We start from the raw sequence: 17,348 nt of genomic DNA on the forward strand, positions 1-17,348 counted from the left end.
TACCCTGCCGCCCCTCCACTCTATCCGCTAGGCTACCCTGCCGCCCCTCCACTCTAACCACTAGGCTACCCTGCCGCCCCTCCACTCTAACCGCTAGGCTACCCTGCCGCCCCTCCACTCTATCCGCTAGGCTACCCTGCCGCCCCTCCACTCTAACCGCTAGGCTACCCTGCCGCCCCTCCACTCTAACCACAGGCTCATATAAACAATGGCTTTGTTTACTCGCGTAGCCCAGTATTTACAGAGTTGTTGATTGAATACAGGAAGTGTACTTTAAGTTCCCTGCCCTGATATAGCTGTCTAGGTATTCAGTTCCTTAAGTGGAATTACAAAGATTCTGGTGCTTAATTTAATGTGACAGCATTACAGTAGCACTTCTCTAGCGATAAAACACCGGTCTAACTCTGAGATGGGGTTTTCTTTAGACTAGAGGGACTGTTGCTAGTAGTAGTGGCAGTGTTCACTTCGTAGTGATAAAACACCGGTCTAACTCTGAGATGGGGTTTACTTTAGACTAGAGGGACTGTTGCTAGTAGTAGTGGCAGTGTTCACTTCGTAGTGATAAAACACCGGTCTAACTCTACTGTTGCTAGTAGTAGTGGCAGTGTAAGACCTATACTACCTCAACATGCATTAAATCTTCCATCATATATCACAGTGTTGTCCAACTCCGGTTCTTGAGTACGGCCAATAGTACATATTTTTCGTTGTGGACCCGGACAAGCCCACCTGATTCTACCTGTCAACTAACCCTTGACAAGATGAATCAGGTGGTTTTTGTCTGGTGCTTCGACAACAACAATAAACATGCTCTGCTGGAGTAACTCGAGGACCGGAGTTGGGCAACACATATATATCATTTAACAATCATGCCTTACGAACCCAAAACACAATGTAACAGAAACAACTTTAACGATAACGTCATATTTAAAAACAAAAAATAATAATTGTAACCTTTATTAAGCTAGGCAAGTCAGTTAAGAACAAATTCTTATTTACAATGACGGCCTAGGAACAGTGGGTTAACTGCCTGTTCAGGGGCAGAACGACAGATTTGTACCTTGTCAGCTCTGGGATTTGAACTTGCAACCTTCCGGTTACTAGTCCAACGCTCTAACCAATAGGCTACCCTGCCACCCCTCCATTCTAACCACTAGGCTACCCTGCCGCCCCTCCACCCTAACCACTAGGCTACCCGGCCATATGAATATATAAACCCCTCTCTTTTGAGAGGGTGGTTGACAAGGAAAAGAAATAACCAAAACAAAAGGGATAACTAATCAGTGTCTCTTCAAAGTCAATATTTGTATTTGACCTACTTCAACACTAGACAGCTGAGCATTGTCCATTTTGGATGGTTTTGACATATCAAACACCTAAATGGCTTTGTACACTACTGAGCCAAAACAAGCTGTTCTGTTGCTGGCCTAGATACGTATTGTTGTAGGAACCGTGCTGAATAAGAGCCAGCTGTTTGGTTAGGTCTGCTATGGAAGTCTGAAAAATAGGTTCACACGGTGAGTTTATATAACAGAAACAAGCTGGGTGCAACACATTATGAACAAGTGGAAATGGTTTGGTACCGTGTGAAACAATCAAACGTCTGTATGACAGGTAGGAGCAGTAGTGCTGGTGTCTTCTCTTGGTCACCGTCCCAGATTAGACTCTTTGTTACATAGTATATTTACATCTCTATGTGGACATCGTGTAGGTCTGAGAGTTCCAATTTCTTTTAAAAACTTTTTAAAGTCCACTAGGTCTTTTTTATTTATTAACCTCTTCGTCGATCACCCGTAAACTCATGCGTTGTCGTGACTTCCTACTTCCTATTTCGGGGAGCGCTGCCTAGCCAATCGATTCATGAAGCAACAGGTTACCGTGGCGATGATGACCACGCCCACAAACAAGGCAGAGGACATGCCCACAACCAAGGGGATGAGGAGCAGGTCGGCTGCTGCAGAGACAGAGAGAGAAGAGAGGAGGGAGGGAGGGAGGGAGGGAGGGAGGGAGGGAGGGAGGGAGGGAGGGAGGGAGGGAGGGAGGGAGGGAGGGAGGGAGGGAGGGAGGGAGGGAGGGAGGGAGGGAGGGAGGGAGGGAGGGAGGGAGGGAGGGATGAGTTAGTCAAGGTCGGGAAAACGACTAGCTTTCCTCATAAACCGTTTAATTTACAGTTGGGAGTATTAGACAGGATGTCAGTATTAGACAGGATGTCAGTATTAGACAGGATGTCAGTATTAGACAGGATGCCAGTATTAGACAGGATGTCAGTATTAGACAGGATGTCAGTATTAGACAGGATATGTAGCTCAGTTGGTAGAGCATGGCGCTTGTAACGCCAGGGTAGTGGGTTCGATCCCCGGGACCACCCATACGTAGAATGTATGCACACATGACTGTAAGTCGCTTTGGATAAAAGCGTCTGCTAAATGGCATATATTATTATTATGATACCTATGATACCTAATAACTGATAACTAATAACTGCTAACAGAGAGTGAAAACAGAAGAGACACTTCCTGACTACCATCAGTGATTCACAGAGCTGTTGTATCAGGAACTGATGTTGAGTGTGTCTACTACAGTGATTCGTCACCGCTCGCTGTATGTAAAACAGCTAGCAGTCCCAGAGACACTCACCTCTGGCGTACAGGTAGACCCTGACACCCTCCGACTGGGCCTTGGCCCCGGTGTTGTACCATCCTCCACGGGGGTCTTGTCCCCACACCTCCGCCTGGCAGACAAACAGGCCCTGGTCCTGGTCCTGGGCAGAGAAGATCCTCAGCCTGTAGGTGCCTAGAGACACCCGGTCCATACTGACCTGTAAGTCCAAAAAGGACCACAACGGAAGTTATTTAGCAGAAATACAGTGCATTCAAATAAGGTAGGTAAGACAACCACATACTAGTCATTACAATTGTTTTATCTTCAATATACTTTATTGTGATATCCTTGATAGTTTTCTTAAAAAGGTATATATTGACTGCATGTATTTTTTTTTAAACTGCCAAATAAATTGAACCAATCACCTCAGAGCTGTGGTTCTTATTTGGCCTGGACAGGCCCTCATAGGTAAGAGAGGCTAACACCCTCCCCTTCTCCTCTACTGACGGCTTGTCCCCACCCTTCTCTATGACCACGCCCCCTGCTGTAGCCCCACCCTCCTGGGCCGGGAGGACCGCCCTCTGCAGCCATTGGACCGCCACCTGTGCAGGGCCGGTGGTTACCACGGATACGTTGCAGAGCAGGGTGACGGTATCACCTCTCTTCAAGAGGGGGCCACGGGGAAGGTTTGCTACTGCTGACACCTTGACCTCTGTAGGGACACAGGGACAGAGAGAGAGAGGTGCTTGTCATTCCATTAGGTTCAATTAGCATCGACTTGCATCAATTAGGTATTTGGTTGTTATTTCAATCTAACCAGTCATGGCAATGTTCACGTTAATGTAGTATGTTTGTTTTCAAACTACTGCCCAACCTCGTAGTGGGTCAAGTGGTTTTAGTCTCTTAGTTTTACCAGGACAACTTCCAGAATCCTGACTTAACTTGTGTATATACCCACTGGTTGTAGTCCCCACAATCCCCCTCTGCCAGAGGGGTGCAATTACTTACTCATCCCTCATGGATTTAAACACATTGGATTGGCTGTTAAGTAGATTGAGGGATTTTTCTCCATTATACCAATACATCCTTTTAAATCCACGAGGAGGAGTGAACTAGGCCACAGTTTGTGGGGAGAAGGCAGGGTGATCTTGTGTGTCTGTCTTTTCTCTTACCTTTAGTCTCGAGGTTGATGGTGACCCCCTCTGACCTCTGTGTGAGGGTAGCAGCACTGGAGGGTCCCGGGTTAAGCCTCCCAGCGTAGACGCTCACAGCACAGCGGTACACCCCCGTGTCAGCTGGGTGGGCAGAGAACAACCTGAGAGAGTACCGTCCCTCCACCTCCTTCTCCATGGAACCCCCTCCACCCCGACCCCCCCGGCTGGAGTCATCCCCCCAGCTCACCACCCCGTCTGGGCCGTACCGGGCCACCTCCACCTGGGAGAGGGGACAGACAGAGATGGACAGAAAGGTTAACCTGAAAACGACTAGCCAATCAAGCATTATTTACTTTAACTGTTGACCAATAGCCTTCCTGGCTCCAAATAATGTGTTATCCTAAATAACTGTTGACCAATAGCCTTCCTGGCTCCAAATAATGTGTTATCCTAAATAACTGTTGACCAATAGCCTTCCTGGCTCCAAATAATGTGTTATCCTAAATAACTGTTGACCAATAGCCTTCCTGGCTCCAAATAATGTGTTATCCTAAATAACTGTTGACCAATAGCCTTCCTGGCTCCAAATAATGTGTTATCCTAAATAACTGTTGACCAATAGCCTTCCTGGCTCCAAATAATGTGTTATCCTAAATAACTGTTGACCAATAGCCTTCCTGGCTCCAAATAATGTGTTATCCTAAATAACTGTTGACCAATAGCCTTCCTGGCTCCAAATAATGTGTTATCCTAAATAACTGTTGACCAATAGCCTTCCTGGCTCCAAATAATGTGTTATCCTAAATAACTGTTGACCAATAGCCTTCCTGGCTCCAAATAATGTGTTATCCTAAATAACTGTTGACCAATAGCCTTCCTGGTTCCAAATAATCAGTTTTTATCTACACTTGGAAGCATTACATACTTTCAATAGCGGCAGCAAATAGCTGATTTTTTTGGGACAAAGTTTTCAATTTCACAATTAAAAACACAAAGTCATAGAAGAATTGAACAACTCTGTAAGGACTTCCTCAGGGGGCTAAAGGGAAGATACTAATAACCAATAACAATAATCAATACCAACCTCCACCCCTCCACCCGTCAATGCCCTGTCCTCGCTGCTCACGGTGCCCCTCCTCATCCACTGAACCAGCAGGCCCGAGCGGCCCCCAGGGGCCAAACCAGACACCTCGCAGGTCAGAGTGAGAGGGGAGCCTAACTGGAGAGTTACCTCACCTCGCGGAGTGGACGTAACAGACAGGGAGTCAGCTGGAAGGAGGGAGAAGGGGGTAAAGGAGGAAGAGGAGGGGGTAAAGGAGGAAGAGGAGGGAGAGGTTAAGGGAAGAGGAGGGAGAGGATAAAGGAGGAGGGAGAGGAGGAGGAAGAGGATAAAGGAAGAGGAGGGGGTAAAAGAGGAGGGAGAGGAGGGAGAGAATAAAGGAGGAGGGAGAGGAAGGGGTAGAGGAGGAGGAAGAGGATAAAGGAAGAGGGAGAGGAGGGAGAGAATAAAGGAGGAGGGAGAGGAAGGGGTAGAGGAGGAGGAAGAGGATAAAGGAAGAGGAGGGGGTAAAGGAGGAGGAAGAGGAGGGAGAGAATAAAGGAGGAGGGAGAGGAAGGGGTAGAGGAGGAGGAAGAGGATAAAGGAAGAGGGAGAGCAGGGAGAGAATAAAGGAGGAGGGAGAGGAAGGGGTAGAGGAGGAGGAAGAGGATAAAGGAAGAGGGAGAGGGTAAAGGAGGAGGAAGAGGATAAAGGAGGAGGGAGAGGAGGGGGTAAAGGAGGAGGAGGAGGATAAAGGAAGAGGGAGAGGAGGGGGTAAAGGAGGAGGAGGAGGATAAAGGAAGAGGGAGAGGAGGGGGAGGAGGAGGATGATAAAGGAAGAGGGAGAGGAGGGGGTTAAGGAGGAGGAGGGAGAGGGGGAAAAATAAACAAGTGCATGATTTAGAATGTGTTCGCTCTGCATTCAAACTAACTTCATTTGTTAATTGTCACTGTGAATAAAGGTTTATTTGCATATAGCAACTGAAGTTAAATGCATCTCAAAATTCATCCTAAAAGAAGATCTCATCTATAAACAATACACTCTGAAAACTATGTTAGCTATTTGATGAAACGCTTCAGTTCAGTTTATAAATCTATTGTTGACTGTAATCGGTCCAACAACAACACAACCGAGACCAGAGAGGAGAAAACCAGGTCTATTGTCTAACAGACAATAGAGACCATAATAGAATGAAGTAGAGCAGTTTCTGGCTGACACGATAAGAACACAGACCCTCAGTGGGGAACTATAACACTGTACCTTCTACTACAGCAAATGTTACATTATTCTGTGCTCTCACCCCACACCCCACAGCTCTAAAACACACCCCACAGCTCTAAAACACCCCACAGCTCTAAAACACACAGCTCTAAAACACACACCACAGCTCTAAAACACACACCACAGCTCTAAAACACCCCACAGCTCTAAAACACCCCAAAGCTCTAAAACACGACCCACAGCTCTAAAACACCCCACAGCTCTAAAAACAGCTCTAAAACACACCCCACAGCTCTAAAACACCCCACAGCTCTAAAACACACCCCACAGCTCTAAAACACACCCCACAGCTCTAAAACACCCCACAGCTCTAAAACACACCCCACAGCTCTAAAACACACCCCACAGCTCTAAAACACACCACACAGCTCTAAAACACACCCCACAGCTCTAAAACACACAGCTCTAAAACACACAGCTCTAAAACACACAGCTCTAAAACACACCCCACAGCTCTAAAACACACAGCTCTAAAACACACCCCACAGATCTAAAACACACAGCTCTAAAACACACCCCACAGCTCTAAAACACACAGCTCTAAAACACACCCCACAGATCTAAAACACACAGCTCTAAAACACACTCCACAGCTCTAACACACCCCACAGCTCTAAAACACACTGCTCTAAAACACCCCACTGCTCTAAAACACCCCACAACTCTAAAACACCCCACAGCTCTAAAACACCCCACAGCTCTAAAACACCCCACAGCTCTAAAACACACAGCTCTAAAACACCCCACAGCTCTAAAACACACCCCACAGCTCTAAAACACAGCTCTAAAACACACCCCACAGCTCTAAAACACCCCACAGCTCTAAAACACCCCACGGCTCTAAAACACACCCCACAGCTCTAAAACACACCCCACAGCTCTAAAACACACCCCACAGCTCTAAAACACATCCCACAGCTCTAAAACACACCCCACAGCTCTAAAACACCCCACAGCTCTAAAACACCCCACAGCCCTAAAACACACCCCGCAGCTCTAAAACACCCAGCTCTAAAACACACCCCACAGATCTAAAACACACAGCTCTAAAACACCCAGCTCTAAAACACCCAGCTCTAAAACACCACACAGCTCTAAAACACCCAGCTCTAAAACACCCAGCTCTAAAACACCCAGCTCTAAAACACACAGCTCTAAAACACACAGCTCTAAAACACCCAGCTCTAAAACACCCCGCTCTAAAACACCCCGCTCTAAAACACCCAGCTCCAAAACACCCCCCAGCTCTAAAACACCCCCCAGCTCTAAAACACCCCCCCAGCTCTAAAACACACCCCCAGCTCTAAAACACACCCCGCAGCTCTAAAACACACCCCGCAGCTCTAAAACACACCCCCAGCTCTAAAACACACCCCCAGCTCTAAAACACACCCTGCAGCTCTAAAACACCCAGCTCTAAAACACACCCCACAGATCTAAAACACCCAGCTCTAAAACACCCAGCTCTAAAACACCCAGCTCTAAAACACCCAGATCTAAAACACCCAGCTCTAAAACACACAGCTCTAAAACACACAGCTCTAAAACACTCAGCTCTAAAACACCCAGCTCTAAAACACCCAGCTCTAAAACACCCAGCTCTAAAACACCCAGCTCTAAAACACCCCACAGCTCTAAAACACCCCACAGCTCTAAAACACCCCACAGCTCTAAAACACCCCCCAGCTCTAAAACACCCCCATACTGAGAATAGTATAGGGTCAGCCACAGTGCAGCGCCCCTGAAGCTAATGTCTCCGTTTCCCGTTGTTGTGGAAGGTCAGTGATGTTGATGATGTCGTGACCCATCCGTACTGGATTGGCCGACGGCACTAGATGCCATTAGGTCTACTGGGGTGCTAATGGAATCTGTGGCCAAGCTAGTAACAGCATCCGTTGCATTATGTTTTAGTCATTTAGCAGATGCTCTTATTTCGAGCCACTCACAGCCAGTGTCCTAACATCTAGTCTCTGAACCACCCCCATACTACAGACAGACAGACAGTGTCCTAACATCTAGTCTCTGAACCACCCCCATACTACAGACAGACAGACAGACAGACAGACAGACAGTGTCCTAACATCTAGTCTCTGAACCACCCCCATACTACAGACAGACAGACAGACAGACAGTGTCCTAACATCTAGTCTCTGAACCACCCCCATACTACAGACAGACAGACAGACAGACAGTGTCCTAACAGCTAGTCTCTGAACCACCCCCATACTACAGACAGACAGACAGACAGACAGTGTCCTAACATCTAGTCTCTGAACCACCCCCATACTACAGACAGACAGACAGACAGACAGTGTCCTAACATCTAGTCTCTGAACCACCCCTATACTACAGACAGACAGACAGCCAGTGTCCTAACATCTAGTCTCTGAACCACCCCCATACTACAGACAGACAGACAGACAGTGTCCTAACATCTAGTCTCTGAACCACCCCCATACTACAGACAGACAGACAGACAGACAGTGTCCTAACATCTAGTCTCTGAACCACCCCCAAACTACAGACAGACAGACAGACAGACAGACAGACAGTGTCCTAACATCTAGTCTCTGAACCACCCCCATACTACAGACAGACAGACAGACAGTGTCCTAACATCTAGTCTCTGAACCACCCCCATACTACAGACAGACAGACAGACAGTGTCCTAACATCTAGTCTCTGAACCACCCCAATACTACAGACAGACAGACAGACAGACAGACAGTGTCCTAACATCTAGTCTCTGAACCACCCCCATACTACAGACAGACAGACAGACAGACAGTGTCCTAACATCTAGTCTCTGAACCACCCCCATACTACAGACAGACAGACAGACAGTGTCCTAACATCTAGTCTCTGAACCACCCCCATACTACAGACAGACAGACAGACAGACAGACAGTGTCCTAACATCTAGTCTCTGAACCACCCCCATACTACAGACAGACAGACAGACAGTGTCCTAACATCTAGTCTCTGAACCACCCCCATACTACAGACAGACAGACAGACAGTGTCCTAACATCTAGTCTCTGAACCACCCCCATACTACAGACAGACAGACAGACAGACAGTGTCCTAACATCTAGTCTCTGAACCACCCCCATACTACAGACAGACAGACAGACAGACAGACAGTGTCCTAACATCTAGTCTCTGAACCACCCCCATACTACAGACAGACAGACAGACAGACAGTGTCCTAACAGCTAGTCTCTGAACCACCCCCATACTACAGACAGACAGACAGACAGTGTCCTAACAGCTAGTCTCTGAACCACCCCCATACTACAGACAGACAGACAGACAGACAGACAGTGTCCTAACATCTAGTCTCTGAACCACCCCCATACTCCAGACAGACAGACAGACAGACAGACAGACAGACAGACAGTGTCCTAACATCTAGTCTCTGAACCACCCCCATACTACAGACAGACAGACAGACAGCCAGTGTCCTAACAGCTAGTCTCTGAACCACCCCCATACTCCAGACAGACAGACAGACAGACAGTGTCCTAACATCTAGTCTCTGAACCACCCCCATACTCCAGACAGACAGACAGACAGTGTCCTAACATCTAGTCTCTGAACCACCCCCATACTACAGACAGACAGACAGTGTCCTAACATCTAGTCTCTGAACCACCCCCATACTCCAGACAGACAGACAGTGTCCTAACATCTAGTCTCTGAACCACCCCCATACTACAGACAGACAGACAGTGTCCTAACATCTAGTCTCTGAACCACCCCCATACTACAGACAGACAGACAGACAGTGTCCTAACATCTAGTCTCTGAACCACCCCCATACTACAGACAGACAGACAGACAGTGTCCTAACATCTAGTCTCTGAACCACCCCCATACTACAGACAGACAGACAGACAGACAGACAGACAGACAGACAGTGTCCTAACATCTAGTCTCTGAACCACCCCCATACTCCAGACAGACAGACAGACAGTGTCCTAACATCTAGTCTCTGAACCACCCCCATACTACAGACAGACAGACAGACAGTGTCCTAACATCTAGTCTCTGAACCACCCCCATACTACAGACAGACAGACAGACAGTGTCCTAACATCTAGTCTCTGAACCACCCCCATACTACAGACAGACAGACAGACAGTGTCCTAACATCTAGTCTCTGAACAACCCCCATACTACAGACAGACAGACAGTGTCCTAACATCTAGTCTCTGAACCACCCCCATACTCCAGACAGACAGACAGCCAGTGTCCTAACATCTAGTCTCTGAACCACCCCCATACTACAGACAGACAGACAGCCAGTGTCCTAACATCTAGTCTCTGAACCACCCCCATACTACAGACAGACAGACAGTGTCCTAACATCTAGTCTCTGAACCACCCCCATACTCCAGACAGACAGACAGACAGTGTCCTAACATCTAGTCTCTGAACAACCCCCATACTCCAGACAGACAGACAGACAGTGTCCTAACATCTAGTCTCTGAACAACCCCCATACTCCAGACAGACAGACAGACAGACAGACAGACAGACAGACAGACAGACAGACAGACAGACAGACAGACAGACAGACAGACAGACAGACAGACAGACAGACAGTGTCCTAACATCTAGTCTCTGAACCACCCCCATACTCCAGACAGACAGACAGACAGTGTCCTAACATCTAGTCTCTGAACCACCCCCATACTCCAGACAGACAGACAGACAGACAGACAGACAGACAGACAGACAGACAGACAGACAGACAGACAGACAGACAGACAGACAGACAGACAGACAGACAGACAGACAGACAGACAGACAGACAGACAGACAGTGTCCTAACATCTAGTCTCTGAACCACCCCCATACTCCAGACAGACAGACAGACAGACAGACAGACAGACAGACAGACAGACAGACAGACAGACAGACAGACAGACAGACAGACAGACAGACAGACAGACAGTGTCCTAACATCTAGTCTCTGAACCACCCCCATACTCCAGACAGACAGACAGACAGTGTCCTAACATCTAGTCTCTGAACCACCCCCATACTCCAGACAGACAGACAGACAGTGTCCTAACATCTAGTCTCTGAACCACCCCCATACTCCAGACAGACAGACAGACAGACAGACAGACAGACAGACAGACAGACAGACAGACAGACAGACAGACAGACAGACAGACAGACAGACAGACAGACAGACAGACAGACAGACAGACAGACAGACAGACAGACAGTGTCCTAACATCTAGTCTCTGAACCACCCCCATACTCCAGACAGACAGACAGACAGTGTCCTAACATCTAGTCTCTGAACCACCCCCATACTCCAGACAGACAGACAGACAGACAGACAGACAGACAGACAGACAGACAGACAGACAGACAGACAGACAGACAGACAGACAGACAGACAGACAGACAGTGTCCTAACATCTAGTCTCTGAACAACCCCCATACTCCAGACAGACAGGGATGTACCAAGTGGTTGAACCGTGAGGTTGCCAATCTCCAAGGTCCTCTGAGCGATCTTCTGCCACGCTCCATCAGGGTCCAGGATCCACTGCGACGCCTCACAGAAGTAGGCCCCTGAGTCGTCCGGGGCCACGGCGCTCATCCTCATCACGTAGATATCTCTCCCTCCATCTCCACTCTTCTTCACCAGCGTTATCTCTCCATCATCATATCTCTTCTGGTAGGAGTCCCCTCGGCCAGGAGTCACGCTCAGTTCTTTATCGATAGCTATGATTTCTCTCGGTGTCCCTGACACCAACCCGCTACCACCGCCACGCACGCCGAACGTGATGGACAGGTGGGTGTGCTGTTTTGATTGGACGGCGGCGGAGCAGGTGAGAGTTATCTCCGCCCCCTCTGGCAAGGGTTGGCCAGTTAGAGACCGGGAGTAGCTAATCAGGAGAGTGTCTGGAATCACTGGAGAAAGAGAGGAAGAAAGACAGAGAGAGTGAGACAGAGTGAGACAGAGAGAGACAGTGAGACAGAGAGAGAAAGAGAGAGAGACAGAGTGAGACAAAGAGAGACAGAAAGACAGAGAGAGACAGAGAGAGTGAGACAGAGAGAGACAGAAAGACAGAGAGAGACAGAGAGAGTGAGACAGAGAGAGACAGAGAGAGTGAGACAGAGAGAGACAGAGAGAGAGAGAGAGAGACAGAGTGAGACAGAAAGACAGAGAGAGAGACAGAGAGAGTGAGACAGAGAGAGTGAGACAGAGAGAGACAGAGAGAGTGAGACAGAGAGAAAGAGAGAGAAAGAGAGAGACAGAGTGAGACAGAAAGACAGAGAGAGTGAGACAGAGAGAGTGAGACAGAGAGGGAAAGAGACAGAGTGAGACAGAAAGACAGAGAGAGACAGAGAGAGAAAGAGACAGAGTGAGACAGAAAGACAGAGAGAGACAGAGAGAGTGAGACAGAGAGAGACAGAGAGATACAGAAAGAAAGAGAGAGACAGAGCGAGTGAGACAGAGAGAGAAAGAGACAGAGTGAGACAGAGAGAGACAGAAAGACAGAGAGAGACAGAGAGAGTGAGACAGAGAGTGAGACAGAGAGAGACAGAAAGAAAGAGAGAGAGAGACAGAGAGAGAGACAGAGAGAGACAGAGAGATGATTCATTATTACATTACTGAGAGACAGAACAGGGAACAGATAGATATGATTACATACAAAATGTAATTCCTATTAGATGTTTGCTATAGCAAAGAATGTGTAGAGGTCAGGGTGACTCAGAGGAGCACTGCTTCGGTGACAGATTATTAGTATGTTACAATAGTACATTGCAAAGGAAAGGTCAGAGTAGATTGTAGATAAGAATATCATATATAGTACAGAATAGTGTGGGAAAGTATGTGACAATTAGATGTGTGTGATAGAACAAGGCAAGACACATTCTTAACCACACTGTCAGAGAGAGAACAAAGTCCACAAGATAACACAGACGGCCTCTAACCAGGAACCAGGAAACGGAGGACAGAAAAGTCAAAAAGAGCTGGTCTCGGATCAGGGCCTCCCTGTCCATATGTAATCTAAAGGGACCAGTATTCAGTCAGAGAGCTGGTCTCGGATCAGGGCCTCCCTGTCCATATGTAATCTAAAGGGACCAGTATTCAGTCAGAGAGCTGGTCTAGGATCAGGGCCTCCCTGTCCATATGTAATCTAAAGGGACCAGTATTCAGTCAGAGAGCTGGTCTAGGATCAGGGCCTCCCTGTCCATATGTAATCTAAAAGGACCAGTATTCAGTCAGAGAGCTGGTCTAGGATCAGGGCCTCCCTGTCCATATGTAATCTAAAGGGACCAGTATTCAGTCAGAGAGCTGGTCTAGGATCAGGGCCTCCCTGTCCATATGTAATCTAAAGGGACCAGTATTCAGTCAGAGAGCTGGTCTAGGATCAGGGCCTCCCTGTCCATATGTAATCTAAAAGGACCAGTATTCAGTCAGAGAGCTGGTCTAGGATCAGGGCCTCCCTGTCCATATGTAATCTAAAGGGACCAGTATTCAGTCAGAGAGCTGGTCTAGGATCAGGGCCTCCCTGTCTATATGTAATCTTCTCCATTAGAGTCCATAAGGAAAAGGGGATCCAGATTCAGCAGCTTTGTGACTACAGGCCCAGGCCTACCAACCTTTGACAGCGACCGAGGCACTGTAGTTGCCCTGGTATTTGGAGTCTGTGCTGGGTGTGTAACACTCGTATCGTCCCTGGTCATCTGCTCGTAGCCTCTGGAACACCAGCCTGGCCTTGTCCCCCGAGTCCCTCTCCACCCTCACCTCCCCGGACCTCACCCGCGCCTAGGAGGAAGGAGTTAGATTAGGGCTGCACGATGTGGCTAATAAACATATTGCCATTTTTAAACCAAATTTTGCAATTACGATGTTATTTGTTATTTTGATCAAAACACTTGGAACTGTTGGAATCATTGAAATAATTAGTATTTCAATTCTATAGTTGGTGTTGTCATGACAACTAATGCCAAAGACAGGTACAGTAGAGATTGTTGCGACAGGGTAGGAACCAAAGTGTTGGTCAGAGTTTACCAAGGGACCCTTACTACATGTGAATTTTACATGAATTGTGTAAAGAAATAAGGACTTTGCATACATCAATGTCAATGAATTGTGGAGCCCTAAGTTACTTTAATTGATTAGTCAAAATAAACACATTTAAGAGATATTTTCCATTGGTGAACAGAGATGCGAGTTTAAATAAATTCATGTACAGCTAGAAGTTACCCCACAGCCCCAATAGAGAAGTGAGCATACAGTACCTAGCGAGTATACCTGCACGCCCACCTGTTCCTGTACACTGATGGAAAACTCAGATTTTATTCGTTTAAAATGAACAGCTAGGGCCAACTAGTCCTACCCATCTAGACCAAATCAGTGATGAAAAAGCACTGTGTTGAACTCCTCCCTACCTGGAAGGGTGCATAGGGAAACCCAGGGTCCCTGGTGGAGATCACCCCCATCTGTCTCCCCTGGGAGTCCTCCCTGTACAGGAACCACTCAAAGTCCTGCGTTCGGGAACCCTCGTAGCCTGATACAGCACAGGGGATGGAGAGGGGGAACCCTGCCACGCGGTATAGGGGTCCGGAGGGAAGGGTTACCTCGCGACACAGGGTGTACTGGAACACTGGAGAGAGAAACAGGGAGAAAAGCGAGATGGGAGGAGAGAGAGTAGGGCAGAGAGAGAGAGAGAAAGAGAGAGAGTGTAGGGCAGAGAGAGAGAGAGAGAGAAAGAGTGTAGGGTAGAGAGAGGGGCAGAGAGAGACAGAGAGAGGGAAGAGGAGATGAGAGGAGAGGAGGAGAGGGACAGAGAGAGAAAGAGAGAGAGAGTAGGGCAGAGAGACAGAGAGAGAGTATGGCAGAGAGATGGGGAGAGAGAGAGTAGAGCAGAGAGAGAGAGTAGGAGCGATAGAGAGAGAGAGAGTAGGGCAGAGAGACAGAGAGAGCGTAGGGCAGAGAGAGATGGGGAGAGAGAGAGTAGGACAGAGAGAGAGTAGGAGCGATAGAGTGAGAGAGAGAGTAGGGCAGAGAGACAGAGAGAGAGTAGGGCAGAGAGAGAGAGACCATTGTAAATACAACCCATATTTATTTATTTTCCATATTTGCACATCGAGACAGACAGACAGACAGACAGACAGACAGACAGACAGACAGACAGACAGACAGACAGACAGACAGACAGACAGACAGACAGACAGACAGACAGACAGACAGACAGACAGACAGACAGACAGACAGACAGGGAGTGTACAGTACCAGTCAAAAGTTTGGACACACCTACTCTTTATTTTTTTCTTTATTTTTACTATTTTCTACATTGACAATAATAGTGAAGACATGAAAACTATGTAATAACACATATGGAATCATGTAGTAACCAAAAACGTGTTCATATTTTAGATTCTTCAAAGTAGCCACCCTTTGCCTTGATGACAGCTTTGCACACTCTTAACCAGCATGGCTACCACAGCATTCTGCAGCGATACACCATCCAATCTGGTTTGCGCTTAATGAGACTATAATATTTTTTTCAACAGGACAATGACCCAACACACTTCCAGGTTGTGTAAGGTCTATTTGACCAAGAAGGAGAGTGATGGAGTGCTGCATCAGATGACCTGGCCTCCACAATCACCCGACCTCAACCCAATTGAGATGGTTAGGGATGAGTTGAACCGCAGAGTGAAGAAAAAGCAGCCAACAAGTGCTCAGCATATGTGGGAACTCCTTCAAGACTGTTGGAAAAGCATTCCAGGTGAAGCTGGTGGAGAGAATGCCAAGAGTGTGCAAAGCAGTCATCAAGGCAAAGGTTGGCTACTTTGAAGAATATAAAATTGAACACTTTTTTGGTTACTACATGATTCCATATGTGTTATTTCATAGTTTAGATGTCTTCACTATTATTCTACAATGTAGAAAATAGTAAAAAAATAAAGAAAAACCCTTGAATGAGTAGGTGTGTCCAAACTATTGGCTTATACTGCATGTCATGTCAGTCACGCTGTGTAGGTTTGGTATGTTCAGTGACCACCAGTCAATACATTGACAGACTGGCTGAACCAATATGTAGGCTATTGTACAGAAGATCAATATGTTACTTAGCCCATTATAGAAAGATGGAACGTGATCTCGCTTCAGGTTACATTTTGTTTCATTCATTGGTTTGCCGGGACAAGTTATTCACATCACATAATTGCACAATAAAGTCATAGTAATATTTATTTCACAGTACATGAGTACATTTCCTGTCGTGTCAATAGACTTCCTCTAACTTCTACAAAAATAGTTTTGAGGTCAGACAAAACCATGTATATATATCTGCAATGTTACCGTTCTTTAGTTCCAGTCAGACAGTCTAAAACTAGAAACTTCCTTATCGACACTTCCATTTCCTTAAACTATTCTAATACAATACAGTTTGGTGTAAAGCAGATACATCCACGTCTGATGAGGAAAAGCAGAAACTCTGGAAGCAGCCATGATGACACACAACCTATATCTCCTACATGACATGCTGCCATAATGCGGCGACATAGTGAGGTAACCTACGAACAACAACTCACTACACAACGTAGTTGGAACGTTCTTTTTAGAGGGGGGTGGATTGGATGACGACTCACGGGAAACGCACATCTCGCACTTCCCAAATAATCTCCCAGCCGATCCAGAACAACTAGAAATACAGGTGCAGGGGCGTTTCAACCCAGGCCTGGGAACCTGTCAGAGCCTGTAGCTGATACGAGCTATAGCTTCTAGTACACGCTAATACACATAACAAAGGCGTGAATTACACAGCAGACCTAGAGATAATGAGCTGGTGGAGAGACTGGGACAGAGAACAGGGCTTAAGAGGATCAGGATGTCTAATTAACGTAAGGCTGTAAGACTGATAGGGCTGGTCTGGAGCATAGACTGACTGTATATGTCAGCACTGAGGAGCAGTCACTTCCGCAAGTTCTGTCTGTCTGCATATCAGGCCTATCAGCCTGGGAGCATAGTAGGTTATAGTCTGGTCAAGAGGATGGATGCATGGAATGGTCACAGCCAGCACTGTCTGTCTGTGAGTCTGTCTATATGTCTGTATGTCAATCTGTCTGTAAGTCAGTCAGTCAGTCAGTCAGTCAGTCAGTCAGTCAGTCAGTCAGTCAGTCTGTCTGTAATTTTGTCTGTAAGTCTGTCTGTAAGTCTGTCAGTCAGTCAGTCTGTCTGTAAGTCTGTCTGTAAGTATGTCTGTCTGTAAGTCTGTCTGTCTGTAAG

The 17,348-nt window shown here is 47.1% G+C and overlaps 1 protein-coding gene across 1 annotated transcript in view; it reads right to left on the minus strand.

The window, feature by feature from the left end:
- Positions 1 to 1,118: 1,118 nt before the first annotated feature.
- igsf8 (immunoglobulin superfamily, member 8) overlaps positions 1,119 to 17,348 on the minus strand; it is a 22,119-nt gene continuing 5,889 nt past the window's right edge. Inside the window, exons 2-9 of the mRNA XM_046312717.1 lie at positions 14,504 to 14,718; positions 13,712 to 13,877; positions 11,561 to 12,010; positions 4,840 to 5,024; positions 3,774 to 4,035; positions 3,027 to 3,313; positions 2,638 to 2,818; positions 1,119 to 1,954 (exon numbers count right to left, since the gene is read on the minus strand). Coding sequence (XP_046168673.1) covers positions 1,827 to 1,954; positions 2,638 to 2,818; positions 3,027 to 3,313; positions 3,774 to 4,035; positions 4,840 to 5,024; positions 11,561 to 12,010; positions 13,712 to 13,877; positions 14,504 to 14,718 — 1,874 coding nt within the window. The 3' untranslated portion in view covers positions 1,119 to 1,826. The remainder of the gene's footprint in view (positions 1,955 to 2,637; positions 2,819 to 3,026; positions 3,314 to 3,773; positions 4,036 to 4,839; positions 5,025 to 11,560; positions 12,011 to 13,711; positions 13,878 to 14,503; positions 14,719 to 17,348) is intronic.

Source organism: Oncorhynchus gorbuscha, linkage group LG18 (genome assembly GCF_021184085.1).
Source record: "Oncorhynchus gorbuscha isolate QuinsamMale2020 ecotype Even-year linkage group LG18, OgorEven_v1.0, whole genome shotgun sequence".
Lineage (NCBI taxonomy): Eukaryota > Metazoa > Chordata > Actinopteri > Salmoniformes > Salmonidae > Oncorhynchus > Oncorhynchus gorbuscha.